The sequence below is a fragment of the Xenopus tropicalis genome, chromosome 10, assembly GCF_000004195.4.
Source record: "Xenopus tropicalis strain Nigerian chromosome 10, UCB_Xtro_10.0, whole genome shotgun sequence".
Lineage (NCBI taxonomy): Eukaryota > Metazoa > Chordata > Amphibia > Anura > Pipidae > Xenopus > Xenopus tropicalis.
In genome coordinates, this window is record NC_030686.2 from 52,240,233 (window position 1) to 52,260,686 (window position 20,454).

Sequence of the window (20,454 nt, forward strand, 5' to 3'; positions counted from 1 at the left end):
GGCGGAACTTTATTTCAGCACATTTTGAGTGCTGGAAAAACTAGGCTATACTCGTAGTCATATACAGTAATTAATGTTCGTTAACCCAGAGTCATTTCAATAACCTTGGAACCCATTTGCCCTTGGCGTCTGACCACCTACTGCCTTTCCACAACTTCCAGCCTGTATCTCTGTGCCCCCTCCAAGGAACCTGCCACCCGCCCCCCCAGCATGTTCGGTGATTGCTAGATAGTCTAATCATCTCTCCGTAGGAATTCCTGATTCTGGTACAAACTCGGTGAAAACAATCGATAATTGCTTTTGGTTGCTCCTATTTTGATGATTTGTCGGCCTCCCTAGTTCATGATTAGTGTTCTTCTAGATGCAATTTATACTCAAACCATTCCCCCCCCAATGATGGATATACTCAGCCATGTTCCCCCCCCCCCAGAGATGGATATACTTCATGTTCCCCATCCACTGATGATATACTGCAGCCGTGTATCTCCCTCCAATTGATAGACATATACTCAGCCATTCCCCCCTCCCGACAGATGTACTCACCATTCCCCCCCCCAATGATGGAGTCAAGTAAGCTCAGCCATTCCCCCTCCCCCCCCCAATTGTTAGTCAATTAGTCTGATTGATGGAGACTTAAAAATCTAATTGTATGGATACTCACGCCATTTTTTTCATTTCCTCTCTCCCCCCCCCCCCCCTCACTCATAAAATGGAAACAGAATGGATTTTTACTATACTAGCTCCATCCCCTCCCCCCTTCCCCCAGATGCTTTAAATGCATTCGAAAGAATACTTCAGCACATTTACCTTCCTACCTCCCCACCCAATATGGAATGTCATTACTCAGCCATTTCCTCCCCCCCAATGAGATGCTTACCCTCGATATACTCAGCCATTCCCCCCCGCCCCTCCCCCCCAGCCAGAGACGCCGCCCCCCGCTCCGCCCCTTGATTCCCTTTGACAACCTTATCCGTTCCTGCTCCTTCCTCCTCTTCCTATCCCCCACCTCCTTCCCTCCCCTTACGAACCTACTAACTCACTCTCCCCCCCAGCCCAATGATGCGACATGCCTATATTACTGCACACCACTATTCCCTCCCCCCCCAATGATGGATATCTCAGCCATTCCCCTCCCCCCCCCCCAATGATGGATATACTCAGCCATTCCCCCCCCCCCCCAATGATGGATATACTCAGCCATTCCCCCCCAATGATGGATATACTCAGCCATTCCCCCTTACATGAGTTACATAGTTACATAGGGTGAAAAAAGACCTGTGTCCATCAAGTTCAACCCATCCAAGTAAACCCAGCACACCTAACCCACACCTACCAATCTATACTCACATACATAAACTATAAATACAACCACTAGTACTAACTGTAGATATTAGTATCACAATAGCCTTGGATATTCTGATTGATCAAGAAACTCATCCAGGCCCCTCTTAAAGGCATTAACAGAATCTGCCATTACCACATCACTAGGAAGGGCATTCCATAACCTCACTGCCCTCACCGTGAAAAACCACCTACGCTGCTTCAAATGGAAGCTCCGTTCCTCTAATCTAAAGGGGTGACCTCTGGTGCGTTGATTGTTTTTATGGGAAAAAAGAACATCCCCCAACTGCCTATAATCCCCTCTAATGTACTTGTACAGAGTAATCATGTCCCCTCGCAAGCGCCTCTTTTCCAGAGAAAAACAACCCCAACCTCGACAGTCTCACCTCATAGTTTAAATCTTCCATCCCCTTAACCAGTTTAGTTGCACGTCTCTGCACTCTCTCCAGCTCATTAATATCCTTCTTAAGGACTGGAGCCCAAAACTGCACTGCATACTCAAGGTGAGGCCTTTACCAGGGACCTATAAAGGGGCAAAATTATGTTCTCATCCCTTGAGTCAATGCCCTTTTTTATACAAGACAGCACTTTATTTGCTTTAGTAGCCACAGAATGACACTGCCTGGAATTAGACAACTTGTTATCAACAAAAACCCCTAGATCCTTCTCCATTAAGGAAACCCCCAACACACTACCATTCAGTAGATAGTTCGCGTTTATATTATTTCTACCAAAGGGCAGAACTTTGCACTTATCAACATTGAACCTCATTTTCCAGTTTGCTGCCCAGTTATCTAATTTTGTCAAATCGCTCTGCAAAGCGGCAGCATCCTGCATGGAACTTATAGTTTTGCACAATTTAGTGTCATCAGCAAAAATAGAAACAATACTGTCTATGCCCACCTCCAGGTCATTAATAAACAAGTTAAAAAGCAAAGGCCCAAGGACTGACCCCTGCGGTACCCACTAACCACACTGGTCCAATTAGAAAATGTTCCATTTACAACCACTCTTTGTACTCTATCCTTCAGCCAGTTCTCTATCCAATTACAAATATTATGTTCTAGGCCAATATTCCTTAATTTGATCATTAACCTTCTGTGAGGTACTGTATCAAACGCTTTAGCAAAGTCCAAGTAGATGACATCAACTGCCATTCCAGCATCAAGGTTCCTACTCACCTCCTCATAAAAGGCAACTAAATTAGTCTGGCAAGATCTGTTACCCATAAAACCATGCTGGCACAAACTAATAGTATTGTGAACTGCAATGTATTCAAGTACCCTATCCCTTATTACCCCTTCCAAAAGTTTTCCTACTACTGATGTCAGACTAACAGGCCTATAGTTTTCAGGCTGAGAACGGGATCCCTTTTTAAATAACGGCACCACATTAGCAATCCGCCAGTCTCTTGGCACCATGCCAGACCTCAATGAATCCTGAAAAATTAAGTGAAGAGGTTTGGCAATCACAGCGCTCAGCTCATTTAATACCCTGGGATGAATCCCATCCGGCCCTGGACCTTTGTTTACCTTTACATGTTCAAGTCTCTTTTGAATTTCCTCCTGAGTGACCCATGCGTCAGTAGCTAAATTACTAGAACTGGGCATATTACAAGGGAAGCCTTCATTATCTGGCTCCTCAGATGTATAGACAGATGAAAAATAAGAGTTCAAAATTTCAGCTTTTTCCCCGTTTTCATCAACCAACGTACCCCCCCGTGATAATAAAGTTCCCACCCCTTCTTGCTTCATTTTTTTACTATTCACATAATTAAAAAATAATTTTGGATTCTTTTTACTCCTAGCAGCAATATCCCTTTCCATCTCTATTTTAGCTTGCCTGATAGCTTTTTTGCATGCTTTATTTGCCCCCCTGTACCTGATGAAAGCCCCAGCTGTCCCAGCTAACTTGAATGCCCTAAAAGCACGTTTTTTCTTACCAACCTCGACAATAACACTTTTATTCAGCCATAAAGGTTTTGCTTTGCGATGCCTCTCCTTGCTTACTAGGGGAATATACTGTTGTGTATACCTACAAAGCAATGTTATAAAGATGTTCCATTTTCCTTCTGTGTCTAACCCCATGAAAAGCCTTTCCCAGTTGACACATTGCAGAGATGCCCTTATACTGGCAAAGTCTGCACGTCTAAAATTGAGTGTTTTAGTTACTCCCTTATAGCGCTGTCTCTGCAGCATTATCTCAAAGGAGACCATGTTGTGATCACTGTTCCCCAAATGCTCACCCACACAAATGTTAGAGATAAGTTCATTATTATTAGAAATCACCAGGTCCAAAATAGCGTCATTCCTAGTGGGTTCTTGAACTGCCTGAAATAAAAAGTTGTCATTTAGCATATTTACAAACCTACTAGCTTTTTCTGACTTAGCCACCCCATTACTCCAGTCAATGTCCGGATAATTAAAGTCCCCATAACAACAACTTGACCCAGTTTTGAAGCCTCCTCCATTTGCAACAATAGCTGGGCCTCATCCCCCTCATCTATACGGGGTGGTTTATAACATACACCAATGATCATTTTCTTTGTGACCTTCAGCCCTACTGAAATTTCTACCCAAAGAGATTCGACGTTTTCATTGGTAATGTCTTTATTACATGGCTTTAAGTCTGACTTTACGTAAAGACAAACCCCTCCACCCTTTTTAATCTCTCTGTCCCTCCTAAAAAGCGTATACCCATTTAAATTCACAGCCCAGTCGCATTTATCATCCCACCAGGTCTCAGTGATACCTATTAAATCATAATTTTCAATACATGCAATAGCTTGCAGCTCCCCTAATTTACCCGACAAGCTACGCGCATTACCCAGCATGCAGCGGAGATTATTACTTCTCCCTCTGATGTTTACATTAGCTAAGGGAGAATTAGAGCTAAGGCAATTATGAGACTGCTTTCCTTGTAACGGAAGCTCCTTATCTGATAAACTATATGCCCCCCTCACTCCTCCCCCACAACCCTTTGCTAGTCCCCCTACCCCGTCTACACTAATTTTCCCATGGAATTCTAGCTCACCCACCCCCCCCTTGTCTAGTTTAAACACTCCTCCAACCTCTTAACCATTCTCTCCCCTAGCACAGCAGACCCCCTTCCATTGAGGTGCAATCCGTCAGGGCTGTATAGATTGTACCCCAAGGAAAAGTCAGCCCAGTGCTCTAGGAACCCAAACCCTTCCTTCCTACACCAAGACTTTAGCCACGCATTTAGCTCCCTAAGCTCCCGCTGTCTCCCTAAACTTGCACGCGGGCACCGGCAAAATTTCCGAAAAAATGACATTGGAGGACCTTTGCCTAATCTTAGAGCCTAGATCCCTGAACTCACTCTTTAAAGTCCCCCACCTACCGTTCATTTTGTCGTTAGTACCGATATGTACCAAGACAGCCGGGTCTTGCCCAGCCCCTCCCAATAATGTGTCAACCCGATCAACCACATGCCGAACCCTGGCACCAGGAAGACAGCAAACTGTCCGGTTGAAGCGATCCGCTTGACAGATTACCCTGTCCACTTTCCTAATGATCGAATCCCCTATAACCACCATCTGTTTAGGCCTAGCTCTGCTCTCCTCCCCACCACTACTAGTGAAACTGGTCTCCCGGCTGTTAGAGAGATCAGCCTCACCTAGAACCGCCAATCCAGAGTTCACACTCCCATCTTCTTCACACAATCTGGCAAATCTGTTGGGATGCGCAAACCCTGGAGCAGCCTCCCTTTTCCTTTTCCCCACACTAGATTTTCTAACTGTCACCCAGCTTACTGCCCTATCATCCTTTTGCTGCTCCCCTCCCCCCCTACTATCTGACCCCACTAGTTCTTGTTCAGTTAACAAGAGACCCCTCTCAAGATTGTTGATTGAACGCAGTGTTGCGACGTGTTCCTCTAGGACTCTAACGCGAGCCTCTAAAGTGGCAATTCGCTCACATCCACAACAGAGGTATGCACTTTGGAACTGTTGTTCCACAACTGCATACATGTGGCAGGCTGTGCACTGTGTCAGACCTTCAATGTTGCTACCACTCATTCTCCCAGTTACAAGAACAGTTAAACAAAAATAGGTGTAAGGACTTGTAGTAAATACCTTGTTTTACCTTATTTTTAACTCCCTTAGTGTTTAACTCCTGAGTTTATAACTCCACTTACAGAGCCCCAACTAACTCCTGAGTTTATAACTCCACTTACAGAGTCCCACTTAAAGAGCAATCACTTACAGAGCACCTACCACCAGAGCAAGCTCCACTGGAGTGCCTGTGGTTCTATTTATGCAGTCTGTAAAGGTGAACTAATCAAACCCACCCTCCTCAAGCTGAGGGTAATTACAAGGGAATGTAACCTGCTGTAAGCCTATGGATCCCACAAACTTTGTAAATTAGCTCCAAAAACAACAATTACTTATGAAAAAAATAAATAAAACCCAACAGTAAAAAAACACAATGGTTTTGATAAAGTTAGTAAAGAATACTTATCCCTTTTTAGTTGAAATGAAAGCAAGTTGATTCAACCAGCCACCAGCCTGTTAGTAAGCCAGGAATGGCTGAGTATATCCATCATTGGGGGGGGAATGGCTGAGTATATCCATCATTGGGGGGGGGGGGGGGGAATGGCTGAGTATATCCATCATTGGGGGGGGAATGGCTGAGTATATCCATCATTGGGGGGGAATGGCTGAGTATATCCATCATTGGGGGGGGGGGGGGGGAATGGCTGAGTATATCCATCATTGGGGGGGGGGGGAATGGCTGAGTATATCCATCATTGGGGGGGGGGGAATGGCTGAGTATATCCATCATTGGGGGGGGGGTAAATGGCTGAGTATATCCATCATTGGGGGGGGGGGTAAATGGCTGAGTATATCCATCATTGGGGGGGGGGGGGGAATGGCTGAGTATATCCATCATTGGGGGGGGGGGGGGGGAATGGCTGAGTATATCCATCATTGGGGGGGGAATGGCTGAGTATATCCATCATTGGGGGGGGGAGGGGAATGGCTGAGTATATCCATCATTGGGGGGGAATGGCTGAGTATATCCATCATTGGGGGGGGAATGGCTGAGTATATCCATCATTGGGGGGGGAATGGCTGAGTATATCCATCATTGGGGGGGGGTAAATGGCTGAGTATATCCATCATTGGGGGGGGGGGAATGGCTGAGTATATCCATCATTGGGGGGGGGGGGGGGGGGGGAATGGCTGAGTATATCCATCATTGGGGGGGGAATGGCTGAGTATATCCATCATTGGGGGGGGGGGGGGGGGAATGGCTGAGTATATCCATCATTGGGGGGGGAATGACTGAGTATATCCATCATTGGGGGGGGGGGAATGGCTGAGTATATCCATCATTGGGGGGGGGAGGGGAATGGCTGAGTATATCCATCATTGGGGGGGGAATGGCTGAGTATATCCATCATTGGGGGGGGGAATGGCTGAGTATATCCATCATTGGGGGGGAATGGCTGAGTATATCCATCATTGGGGGGGGAATGGCTGAGTATATCCATCATTGGGGGGGGAATGGCTGAGTATATCCATCATTGGGGGGGGGGGGAATGGCTGAGTATATCCATCATTGGGGGGGGGGGTAAATGGCTGAGTATATCCATCATTGGGGGGGGGGGGGAATGGCTGAGTATATCCATCATTGGGGGGGGGGGGGAATGGCTGAGTATATCCATCATTGGGGGGGGGGGGGGGGGAATGGCTGAGTATATCCATCATTGGGGGGGAATGGCTGAGTATATCCATCATTGGGGGGGAATGGCTGAGTATATCCATCATTGGGGGGGGGGAATGGCTGAGTATATCCATCATTGGGGGGGGGGGGGTAAATGGCTGAGTATATCCATCATTGGGGGGGGGGAATGGCTGAGTATATCCATCATTGGGGGGAGGGGAATGGCTGAGTATATCCATCATTGGGGGGGGGGAATGGCTGAGTATATCCATCATTGGGGGGGGGAATGGCTGAGTATATCCATCATTGGGGGGGGGGGAATGGCTGAGTATATCCATCATTGGGGGGGGGGGGGGGGAATGGCTGAGTATATCCATCATTGGGGGGGGGGGGGGGGAATGGCTGAGTATATCCATCATTGGGGGGGGGGGGGGGGAATGGCTGAGTATATCCATCATTGGGGGGGGGGAATGGCTGAGTATATCCATCATTGGGGGGGGGGGAATGGCTGAGTATATCCATCATTGGGGGGGGGGGGGGGGGGGGGAATGGCTGAGTATATCCATCATTGGGGGGGGGAGGGGAATGGCTGAGTATATCCATCATTGGGGGGGGAATGGCTGAGTATATCCATCATTGGGGGGGGAATGGCTGAGTATATCCATCATTGGGGGGGAATGGCTGAGTATATCCATCATTGGGGGGGGGGGGGGAATGGCTGAGTATATCCATCATTGGGGGGGGGGGGGGGGGGAATGGCTGAGTATATCCATCATTGGGGGGGAATGGCTGAGTATATCCATCATTGGGGGGGGGGGAATGGCTGAGTATATCCATCATTGGGGGGGGGGAGGGGAATGGCTGAGTATATCCATCATTGGGGGGGAATGGCTGAGTATATCCATCATTGGGGGGGAATGGCTGAGTATATCCATCATTGGGGGGGGAATGGCTGAGTATATCCATCATTGGGGGGGAATGGCTGAGTATATCCATCATTGGGGGGGGGGGGGAATGGCTGAGTATATCCATCATTGGGGGGGGGGGTAAATGGCTGAGTATATCCATCATTGGGGGGGGGGGGGGAATGGCTGAGTATATCCATCATTGGGGGGGGGGGGAATGGCTGAGTATATCCATCATTGGGGGGGGGGGGTAAATGGCTGAGTATATCCATCATTGGGGGGGGGGGGGGGAATGGCTGAGTATATCCATCATTGGGGGGGGGGGAATGGCTGAGTATATCCATCATTGGGGGGGGGGGGAGGGGAATGGCTGAGTATATCCATCATTGGGGGGGGAATGGCTGAGTATATCCATCATTGGGGGGGGAATGGCTGAGTATATCCATCATTGGGGGGGGGGGAATGGCTGAGTATATCCATCATTGGGGGGGGGGTAAATGGCTGAGTATATCCATCATTGGGGGGGGGGGAATGGCTGAGTATATCCATCATTGGGGGGAGGGGAATGGCTGAGTATATCCATCATTGGGGGGGGGGGAATGGCTGAGTATATCCATCATTGGGGGGGGGGGGGAATGGCTGAGTATATCCATCATTGGGGGGGGGGGGGGGAATGGCTGAGTATATCCATCATTGGGGGGGGGGAATGGCTGAGTATATCCATCATTGGGGGGGGGGGGGGGGAATGGCTGAGTATATCCATCATTGGGGGGGGAATGGCTGAGTATATCCATCATTGGGGGGGGGGGGGGGGAATGGCTGAGTATATCCATCATTGGGGGGGGGGGAATGGCTGAGTATATCCATCATTGGGGGGGGGGGGGAATGGCTGAGTATATCCATCATTGGGGGGGGGGGAATGGCTGAGTATATCCATCATTGGGGGGGGGGGGAATGGCTGAGTATATCCATCATTGGGGGGGGGGGGGAATGGCTGAGTATATCCATCATTGGGGGGGGGGGGGGGGAATGGCTGAGTATATCCATCAATGGGGGGGGGGGGGGGAATGGCTGAGTATATCCATCATTGGGGGGGGGGAATGGCTGAGTATATCCATCATTGGGGGGGGGGGGGAATGGCTGAGTATATCCATCATTGGGGGGGGGGGTAAATGGCTGAGTATATCCTTCATTGGGGGGGGGGTAAATGGCTGAGTATATCCATCATTGGGGGGGGGAATGGCTGAGTATATCCATCATTGGGGGGGGGGGGAATGGCTGAGTATATCCATCATTGGGGGGGGGGGGGGGGAATGGCTGAGTATATCCATCATTGGGGGGGGGGGGGGAATGACTGAGTATATCCATCATTGGGGGGGGGGGGAATGGCTGAGTATATCCATCATTGGGGGGGGGGGGAATGGCTGAGTATATCCATCATTGGGGGGGGGGGGAATGGCTGAGTATATCCATCATTGGGGGGGGTAAATGGCTGAGTATATCCATCATTGGGGGGGGGGGGGGGGGGGGAATGGCTGAGTATATCCCATCATTGGGGGGGGGAGGGGAATGGCTGAGTATATCCATCATTGGGGGGGGGAGGGGAATGGCTGAGTATATCCATCATTGGGGGGGGGAGGGGAATGGCTGAGTATTTCCATCATTGGGGGGGGGAATGGCTGAGTATATCCATCATTGGGGGGGGGGGGGGGGGGAATGGCTGAGTATATCCATCATTGGGGGGGGGGAGGGGAATGGCTGAGTATATCCATCATTGGGGGGGGAATGGCTGAGTATATCCATCATTGGGGGGGAATGGCTGAGTATATCCATCATTGGGGGGGAATGGCTGAGTATATCCATCATTGGGGGGGGGGGGGGGAATGGCTGAGTATATCCATCATTGGGGGGGGGGGGGGGGAATGGCTGAGTATATCCATCATTGGGGGGGAATGGCTGAGTATATCCATCATTGGGGGGGGGGAATGGCTGAGTATATCCATCATTGGGGGGGGGAGGGGAATGGCTGAGTATATCCATCATTGGGGGGGAATGGCTGAGTATATCCATCATTGGGGGGGGGAATGGCTGAGTATATCCATCATTGGGGGGGAATGGCTGAGTATATCCATCATTGGGGGGGAATGGCTGAGTATATCCATCATTGGGGGGGGGGGGAATGGCTGAGTATATCCATCATTGGGGGGGGGGGTAAATGGCTGAGTATATCCATCATTGGGGGGGGGGGGGGGAATGGCTGAGTATATCCATCATTGGGGGGGGGGGGAATGGCTGAGTATATCCATCATTGGGGGGGGGGGGTAAATGGCTGAGTATATCCATCATTGGGGGGGGGGGGGGAATGGCTGAGTATATCCATCATTGGGGGGGGGGGGAATGGCTGAGTATATCCATCATTGGGGGGGGGGAGGGGAATGGCTGAGTATATCCATCATTGGGGGGGGAATGGCTGAGTATATCCATCATTGGGGGGGGAATGGCTGAGTATATCCATCATTGGGGGGGGGGGAATGGCTGAGTATATCCATCATTGGGGGGGGGGGTAAATGGCTGAGTATATCCATCATTGGGGGGGGGGAATGGCTGAGTATATCCATCATTGGGGGAGGGGAATGGCTGAGTATATCCATCATTGGGGGGGGGGAATGGCTGAGTATATCCATCATTGGGGGGGGGGGGAATGGCTGAGTATATCCATCATTGGGGGGGGGGGGGAATGGCTGAGTATATCCATCATTGGGGGGGGGGGAATGGCTGAGTATATCCATCATTGGGGGGGGGGGGGGGGGAATGGCTGAGTATATCCATCATTGGGGGGGAATGGCTGAGTATATCCATCATTGGGGGGGGGGGGGGGAATGGCTGAGTATATCCATCATTGGGGGGGGGAATGGCTGAGTATATCCATCATTGGGGGGGGGGGGGGAATGGCTGAGTATATCCATCATTGGGGGGGGGGAATGGCTGAGTATATCCATCATTGGGGGGGGGGGGAATGGCTGAGTATATCCATCATTGGGGGGGGGGGGGGAATGGCTGAGTATATCCATCATTGGGGGGGGGGGGGGGGAATGGCTGAGTATATCCATCAATGGGGGGGGGGGGGGAATGGCTGAGTATATCCATCATTGGGGGGGGGGGGGTAAATGGCTGAGTATATCCTTCATTGGGGGGGGGGTAAATGGCTGAGTATATCCATCATTGGGGGGGGGGGAATGGCTGAGTATATCCATCATTGGGGGGGGGGGGAATGGCTGAGTATATCCATCATTGGGGGGGGGGGGGGGGAATGGCTGAGTATATCCATCATTGGGGGGGGGGGGGAATGACTGAGTATATCCATCATTGGGGGGGGGGGGGAATGGCTGAGTATATCCATCATTGGGGGGGGGGGGAATGGCTGAGTATATCCATCATTGGGGGGGGGGGGGAATGGCTGAGTATATCCATCATTGGGGGGGGTAAATGGCTGAGTATATCCATCATTGGGGGGGGGGGGGGGGGGGGGGAATGGCTGAGTATATCCATCATTGGGGGGGGGGGGGGGGGAATGGCTGAGTATATCCATCATTGGGGGGGGGAGGGGAATGGCTGAGTATATCCATCATTGGGGGGGGGAGGGGAATGGCTGAGTATATCCATCATTGGGGGGGGAGGGGAATGGCTGAGTATATCCATCATTGGGGGGGGAATGGCTGAGTATATCCATCATTGGGGGGAATGGCTGAGTATATCCATCATTGGGGGGGGGGGGGGGGGGGGAATGGCTGAGTATATCCATCATTGGGGGGGGGGGGGGGAATGGCTGAGTATATCCATCATTGGGGGGGGGGGGGTAAATGGCTGAGTATATCCTTCATTGGGGGGGGGGGGTAAATGGCTGAGTATATCCATCATTGGGGGGGGGGGGGGGAATGGCTGAGTATATCCATCATTGGGGGGGGGGGGAATGGCTGAGTATATCCATCATTGGGGGGGGGGGGAATGGCTGAGTATATCCATCATTGGGGGGGGGGGAATGGCTGAGTATATCCATCATTGGGGGGGGGGGGGGGGGGAATGGCTGAGTATATCCATCATTGGGGGGGGAATGGCTGAGTATATCCATCATTGGGGGGGGGAATGGCTGAGTATATCCATCATTGGGGGGGGGGAATGGCTGAGTATATCCATCATTGGGGGGGGGGAATGGCTGAGTATATCCATCATTGGGGGGGGGGGGGGAATGGCTGAGTATATCCATCATTGGGGGGGGGGGGGGGGAATGGCTGAGTATATCCATCATTGGGAGGGAATGGCTGAGTATATCCATCATTGGGAGGGAATGGCTGAGTATATCCATCATTGGGGGGGGGGGGAATGGCTGAGTATATCCAGCATTGGGGGGGGGGGAATGGCTGAGTATATCCAGCATTGGGGGGGGAGGGGGGGAATGGCTGAGTATACATATAAGGTGCTTTACATTAATTGTCTCTTTGCCCCCCCTGCCCGTTAGAGTAAAGTGGGATGGAGCCGACACAGATGGGAGCCGGGAGGCAGAACCCTGTACAGATGGAGCTCAGAACCAAGTGAGGAAACGACACTGGCAGAAATCTGAGGATGAATGTGCTTCTGGGCGCAAAGCAAAGAAAGCGAGGCGCAGCTGTACCCCAATAACCCCAGCGGGCCCCGAGCCTGGGATACGAGAGAAGAAAGCGAGGCGCAGCTGTACCCCAATAACCCCAGCGGGCCCCGAGCCTGGGCCCAGAGACAAGGGAAGTACCAGTGGCTCAGAGGAACTCCTGGAGGGCGAGAAGAAAATGCGCAGAGGGAAAAAAGCAAAGAAAAAACCGAAAGCTTTAGTAGAAACCCCCCCTGCCAAACGTAGCAGGAAGCGCCCCCAACAAACTATAAATACACAGAGACACACCCCCAGCAATGACTCCTCTGGCACCACCTCCTGCAGTGATCAGCCCCCCCCCCCTGCCCAACACAAACCCCCCTCATCTGCAAAAGGGCAGCGCCAAGCCAGTGCCAGGGGATCCGTGTCTGTGCCCCCCAGGGCTGTGAATGGAATCTCTCCTGGGAAGGGCAAGAAGCCAGAACCCCCCATCTCTAGTTCTGATACAGACACTGCCTTGGGGGTCCCGGGCATCGACACGTCTGTTTGTCCTGCCCCACTGCAGGCTCCGCCCTCTCCTATTCAGCAGCACTCGCCCCCCCCTGAACGTGTACTTACAAAGCCCAGTGTATCGCTGCCTGTTTGTGGTCGGGGCATGGGCAGAGGGAGGGGAGACTTTTCATGGAACGGGCAAAGGGGGCACTGGTTCAGGGGTAGAGGTGACAATAATAGCAATCGGGGGAGAGGCCGGGGAGATTCCAGTCAATTCTTCTATAAATACAGCGCAGATACCGAGAAGCAGCAACAGCTCCAGGAACCTGCAACTAATGTCTCCATGGTCATACAGGTACAGTTTGGGCCTAGGGGGGACCGACCCATAAACACGTCGGTGCCATTAGTACAGTTTGGGCCTAGGGGGGACTGACCCATAAACACATCACTGCCATTAGTACAGTTTGGGCCTAGGGGGGACTGACCCATAAACACGTCGGTGCCATTAGTACAGTTTGGGCCTAGGGGGGACTGACCCATAAACACATCACTGCCATTAGTACAGTTTGGGCCTAGGGGGGACTGACCCATAAACACGTCGGTGCCATTAGTACAGTTTGGGCCTAGGGGGGACCGACCCATAAACACGTCGGTGCCATTAGTACAGTTTGGGCCTAGGGGGGACTGACCCATAAACACGTCGGTGCCATTAGTACAGTTTGGGCCTAGGGGGGACTGACCCATAAACACGTCGGTGCCATTAGTACAGTTTGAGCCTAGGGGGGACTGACCCATAAACACATCACTGCCATTAGTACAGTTTGGGCCTAGGGGGGACTGACCCATAAACACGTCACTGCCATTAGTACAGTTTGGGCCTAGGGGGACTGACCCATAAACACGTCACTGCCATTAGTACAGTTTGGGCCTAGGGGGGACTGACCCATAAACACATCACTGCCATTAGTACAGTTTGGGCCTAGGGGGGACTGACCCATAAACACGTCGGTACCATTAGTACAGTTGGGCCTAGGGGGGACTGACCCATAAACATGTCACTGCCATTAGTACAGTTTGGGCCTAGGGGGGACCGACCCATAAACACGTCGGTTGCCATTAGTACAGTTTGGGCCTAGGGGGACTGACCCATAAACACGTCGGTGCCATTAGTACAGTTTGGGCCTAGGGGGGACTGACCCATAAACATGTCACTGCCATTAGTACAGTTTGGGCCTAGGGGGGACTGACCCATAAACACGTTGGTGCCATTAGTACAGTTTGGGCCTAGGGGGGACTGACCCATAAACACGTCGGTGCCATTAGTACAGTTTGGGCCTAGGGGGGACTGACCCATAAACACGTCACTGCCATTAGTACAGTTTGGGCCTAGGGGGGACTGACCCATAAACACGTCGGTGCCATTAGTACAGTTTGGCCTAGGGGGGACCGACCCATAAACACGTCGGTGCCATTAGTACAGTTTGGGCCTAGGGGGGACTGACCCATAAACACGTCGGTGCCATTAGTACAGTTTGGGCCTAGGGGGGACTGGCCCATAAACACGTCGGTGCCATTAGTACAGTTTGGGCCTAGGGGGGACTGACCCATAAACACGTCGGTGCCATTAGTACAGTTTGGGCCTAGGGGGGACTGACCCATAAACATGTCACTGCCATTAGTACAGTTTGGGCCTAGGGGGGACTGACCCATAAAACATGTCACTGCCATTAGTACAGTTTGGGCCTAGGGGGGACTGACCCATAAACACGTCGGTGCCATTAGTACAGTTTGGGCCTAGGGGGACCGACCCATAAACACGTCGGTGCCATTAGTACAGTTTGGGCCTAGGGGGACTGACCCATAAACACGTCGGTGCCATTAGTACAGTTTGGGCCTAGGGGGACTGACCCATAAACACGTCGGTGCCATTAGTACAGTTTGGGCCTAGGGGGGACTGACCCATAAACACGTCGGTGCCATTAGTACAGTTTGGGCCTAGGGGGACTGACCCATAAACACGTCACTGCCATTAGTACAGTTTGGGCCTAGGGGGGACCGACCCATAAACACGTCGGTGCCATTAGTACAGTTTGGGCCTAGGGGGACTGACCCATAAACACGTCACTGCCATTAGTACAGTTTGGGCCTAGGGGGGACTGACCCATAAACACGTCGGTGCCATTAGTACAGTTTGGGCCTAGGGGGGACTGACCCATAAACACGTCCGGTGCCATTAGTACAGTTTGGGCCTAGGGGGGACTGACCCATAAACACGTCGGTGCCATTAGTACAGTTTGGGCCTAGGGGGGACTGACCCATAAACACGTCACTGCCATTAGTACAGTTTGGGCCTAGGGGGGACTGACCCATAAACACGTCGGTTGCCATTAGTACAGTTTGGGCCTAGGGGGGACTGACCCATAAACACGTCGGTGCCATTAGTACAGTTTGGGCCTAGGGGGACTGACCCATAAACACGTCACTGCCATTAGTACAGTTTGGGCCTAGGGGGGACTGACCCATAAACACGTCGGTGCCATTAGTACAGTTTGGGCCTAGGGGGACTGACCCATAAACACGTCGGTGCCATTAGTACAGTTTGGGCCTAGGGGGGACTGACCCATAAACACGTCGGTGCCATTAGTACAGTTTGGGCCTAGGGGGGACTGACCCATAAACACGTCGGTGCCATTAGTACAGTTTGGGCCTAGGGGGGACTGACCCATAAACACGTCGGTGCCATTAGTACAGTTTGGGCCTAGGGGGGACTGACCCATAAACACGTCGGTGCCATTAGTACAGTTTGGGCCTAGGGGGGACTGACCCATAAACACGTCACTGCCATTAGTACAGTTTGGGCCTAGGGGGGACTGACCCATAAACACGTCGGTGCCATTAGTACAGTTTGGGCCTAGGGGGGACTGACCCATAAACACGTCGGTGCCATTAGTACAGTTTGGGCCTAGGGGGGACTGACCCATAAACACGTCACTGCCATTAGTACAGTTTGGGCCTAGGGGGACTGACCCATAAACATGTCGGTGCCATTAGTACAGTTTGGGCCTAGGGGGGACTGACCCATAAACACGTCGGTGCCATTAGTACAGTTTGGGCCTGGGGGGACCGACCCATAAACACGTCACTGCCATTAGTACAGTTTGGGCCTAGGGGGGACCGACCCATAAACACGTCACTGCCATTAGTAGAGTTTGGGCCTAGGGGGGGACTGACCCATAAACACGTCGGTGCCATTAGTACAGTTTGGGCCTAGGGGGGACCGACCCATAAACACGTCGGTGCCATTAGTACAGTTTGGGCCTAGGGGGGACTGACCCATAAACACGTCGGTGCCATTAGTACAGTTTGGATCTGGGCCGGGCGGGACTGACCCATAAACACGTCTAGGAATGTGTCTCTGGTTAGAGGGAATGGAATAACAATCCATTTTCGCCCCCACAGATCAGCAGGGAGTTGGGGTCCAGTTGATGGATTAATGCCGGTGACAGTTTGCCCCAATGCTATTAAGTTGGTTCTGTTTGTGTTGCAGAACCCCCGAGAAACAAAGGATTACAGTTTGCTGCCCCTGCTCGCTGCTGCCCCTCAGGTTGGGAAGGTTATTGCCTTTAAGGTGAGTTTTGCTGAGAAGTCATTGGTTACTGTTGTGCTTCTGTGCGGAGTGTAAAGGTGACAGGGGATTCGGATCGATCATACCAATCGCCAGCTTATCTGCCCGTGTATGGGCGCCCCCGATATCTGCCCGTGTATGGGCGCCCCCGATATCTGCCCGTGTATGGGCGCCCCCGATATCTGCCCGTGTATGGGCGCCCCCGATATCTGCCCGTGTATGGGGGCCCCCCGATATCTGCCCGTGTATGGGGGCCCCCCGATATCTGCCAGTGTATGGGGGCCCCCCGATATCTGCCAGTGTATGGGGGCCCCCGATATCTGCCAGTGTATGGGGGCCCCCCGATATCTGCCCGTGTATGGGGGCCCCCCGATATCTGCCCGTGTATGGGGGCCCCAGACAGGCCTATCTATACCTGTATATGTCTGTGTGTCTGTGCGGGTCCCTATATACCTGTATATACCTGTTCTGCCTTTCCTACAGCTGCTCGAGGTGTCGGAGAATTACACCCCAGAGGTTTCCCAGTACAAGGTATTGCTTCCTATTGTTGCTTCTGGTTCTGAGCTCCGCACAGGCTGCTGCCTGAGGCCCCTTATAATCCCCTGTGTAGCTGGGGGGGGTTTTATAATCCCCTGTGTAGCTGGGGGGGGTTTTATAATCCCCTGTGTAGCTGGGGGGGGTCTTATAATCCCCTGTGTAGCTGGGGGGGGTCTTATAATCCCCTGTGTAGCTGGGGGGGTCTTATAATCCCCTGTGTAGCTGGGGGGGTCTTATAATCCCCTGTGTAGCTGGGGGGGTCTTATAATCCCCTGTGTAGCTGGGGGGGTCTGATAATCCCCTGTGTAGCTGGGGGGGGGGGGGGCTGATAATCCCCTGTGTAGCTGGGGGGGGCTGATAATCCCCTGTGTAGCTGGGGGGGTCTGATAATCCCCTGTGTAGCTGGGGGGGGGGGGTCTGATAATCCCCTGTGTAGCTGGGGGGGGGGGGGGGCGGGGGCTGATAATCCCCTGTGTAGCTGGGGGGGGGGGGTCTGATAATCCCCTGTGTAGCTGGGGGGGGGGGGGGCGGGGGCTGATAACCCCCTGTGTAGCTGGGGGGGGGGGGGTCTGATAATCCCCTGTGTAGCTGGGGGGGGGGGGGGGGGCGGGGGGCTGATAACCCCCTGTGTAGTTGGGGGGGGGGGTCTGATAATCCACTGTGTAGCTGGGGGCTGTACTAACAGAGAGGCTGTGGCTTTATTTCCATATAAAACATAATAATGAACTCGGCCAGAAGGGTTTTGGGATTGGGGTAAAGTGGGTGTTTTGCCTAGAAAGTTTTGGTGTTACTTTTCCTTTAAATAGTGACAAGACCGGAATGTTCCACTTGTTTCCTTCCATATTTCCCAGGAGGGGAAGATTCTGCGCTTTGATCCTGCGACGCAACAGATTGAAATGGAAATAATTTCCCAGCAAACAAGTAAGTCCTTAGTGGCACAGGCCCCTAATTACAGTAGTACCCCCTATCCGGAATTCCCAGCTCCCATGCCTTCTAGTTGCTATACCTACTGCTAGTAATGGGTACTAATCACATGTAATCGTGTCTCTCTGGGCAGGGAGGAAGCCTGGCAAGTTTGATATTGTCTATCAGACAGAGGATGGGGAGGAGACTGTAGAATACGCGGTGCCGCAGGAAAGCACGGTAAGTGCCACACGCTGACGCTTCAACTTTCATCTGTAAATCAGGAAACGCTTGATTAATGGAAAATAGAAGCATTGCGGCAGTCCTGTCTTGCTTTATGGTAGTGATGGTAACCTTTGGGATTAGCAAAGTAAGGCTCATTGCTGGAAAGCCTAATTACGTGTACTGTACTGCTGCCTGGAGAGACCTGCACTGGATGTACAATGACAGAGAGAAAGCTTTATTGGGACAGAGAAGAAACGGTGGAGCCCCCTAAAGTGTATTGTACGGGGGGAGGTGGTTACTCTACTGCGTGTACGCAAACGCGGAAGGGAAGGAAAATGGCGGTGCAGCACTTAGGGAGGCTTGGGGGGAAGGTGTACCTAGTATTTTGCCACCAACCCCCCCCCCCCCCCCCCCCAGTAAAATCTACTTTACATGCCCTTTAACCTCACTAGTTACATGTCCATTTATGATAGTCTAAATTAAAAATGGTGCCAGTCCTGCAGTGTGAGGAACCTCCAGCAGGGGGCACTGACAAGCTGTACTTTTATTTCAGGTGATGTTGAACTGGAACACACTGATAGAGCCCAGGCTGCTGATGGAGAGCGAATCCCAAGCGCAGAGCTGACTCCACCCCTACACTTGCATAAGTGGCACCCCTGGGATTATCATGGCCACCACCTTTCCTAAACAGACAGACCTGCTGGGGCACAAGGCTGCTCTTCCCAAGATGCACTTGTTTAGTACTCTGTTTGCAGCGGCTGTGTTGCTTGGAGCTGACCAGTCTGGATTCCACTAGTCATTCTGGGGTTCTGGTTCCCAGCACAGGGCAGGGGGGACCCAGGAGGATTGGCGCTGTGCACCCAGCTGGTTGGTTGGCTCTGACTGGCACTGCCCAACTGAGCCCAATACCTCTACAGAATGTTTTAGATTTTATAATAAAATGGTTCTCAAATGGTGTGTGTGGTGCCATTGGGGGGGGGGGAGCGCACACAGAATACATAGTTACATATGGTTGAGAAAAGACCAGAGTATATAAAGTTCAACCCATCCAAGTAAACCCAGCACATACAGACCCACACTGACCTATCTATCCACTCACACACAGACCCACACTGACCCATCTATCCACTCACATACAGACCCACACTGACCTATCCACTCACATACAGACCCATACTGACCTATCCACTCACATACAGACCCACACTGACCTATCCACTCACATACAGACCCACACTGACCTATCTATCCACTCACATACAGACCCACACTGACCTATCTATCCACTCACATACAGACCCACACTGACCTATCCACTCACATACAGACCAACACTGACCTATCTATACACTCACATACAGACCCACACTGACCTATCTATCCACTCACATACAGACCCACACTGACCTATCCACTCACATACAGACCCATACTGACCTATCTATCCACTCACATACAGACCCACACTGACCTATCCACTCACATACAGACCCACACTGACCTATCCACTCACATACAGACCCATACTGACCTATCTATCCACTCACACACAGACTCACACTGACCCGTCTATCCACTCACACACAGACCCACACTGACCCGTCTATCCACTCACACACAGACCCACACTGACCCGTCTATCCACTCACACACAGACCCACACAGACCCGTCTATCCACTCACACACAGACCCACACTGACCCGTCTATCCACTCGCACACACACACACACACATACATACACATGGACCCACACAGACCCGTCTATCCACTCGCACACACACACACACACACACACATACACACGGACCCACACAGACCCACACAGACCCGTCTATCCACTCGCGCACACACACACACACACACACACACACACACACACACACACACACATCTATCCACTCGCACACATACATACACACGGACCCACACGGACCCATCTATCCACTCGCACACATACATACACACGGACCCACACGGACCCATCTATCCACTCGCACACATACATACACACGGACCCACACTGACCCATCTATCCACTCGCACACACACACGGACCCACACTGACCCATCTATCCATCTACTCAATGAGTCCATTCCCCTTGCAGACCTGAAGGTT

General features: G+C 51.8%; 1 protein-coding gene across 2 annotated transcripts in view; it reads left to right on the forward strand.

Moving 5' to 3' along the window:
• The window catches only part of coil (coilin), a 23,440-nt gene extending 4,148 nt beyond the window's left edge, over positions 1-19,292 (forward strand). The window contains exons 2-7 of one of the 2 annotated variants that reach the window (NM_001011446.1): positions 12,450-13,401; positions 16,594-16,674; positions 17,155-17,202; positions 18,060-18,129; positions 18,266-18,351; positions 18,890-19,288. In NM_001011446.1, coding sequence (NP_001011446.1) covers positions 12,450-13,401; positions 16,594-16,674; positions 17,155-17,202; positions 18,060-18,129; positions 18,266-18,351; positions 18,890-18,961 — 1,309 coding nt within the window. In that variant the 3' untranslated portion in view covers positions 18,962-19,288. Of the gene's footprint in view, positions 1-12,449; positions 13,402-16,593; positions 16,675-17,154; positions 17,203-18,059; positions 18,130-18,265; positions 18,352-18,889 lie in introns of both variants that reach the window. The other variant, XM_031894069.1, reaches the window with a different exon arrangement.
• Positions 19,293-20,454: the final 1,162 nt, after the last annotated feature.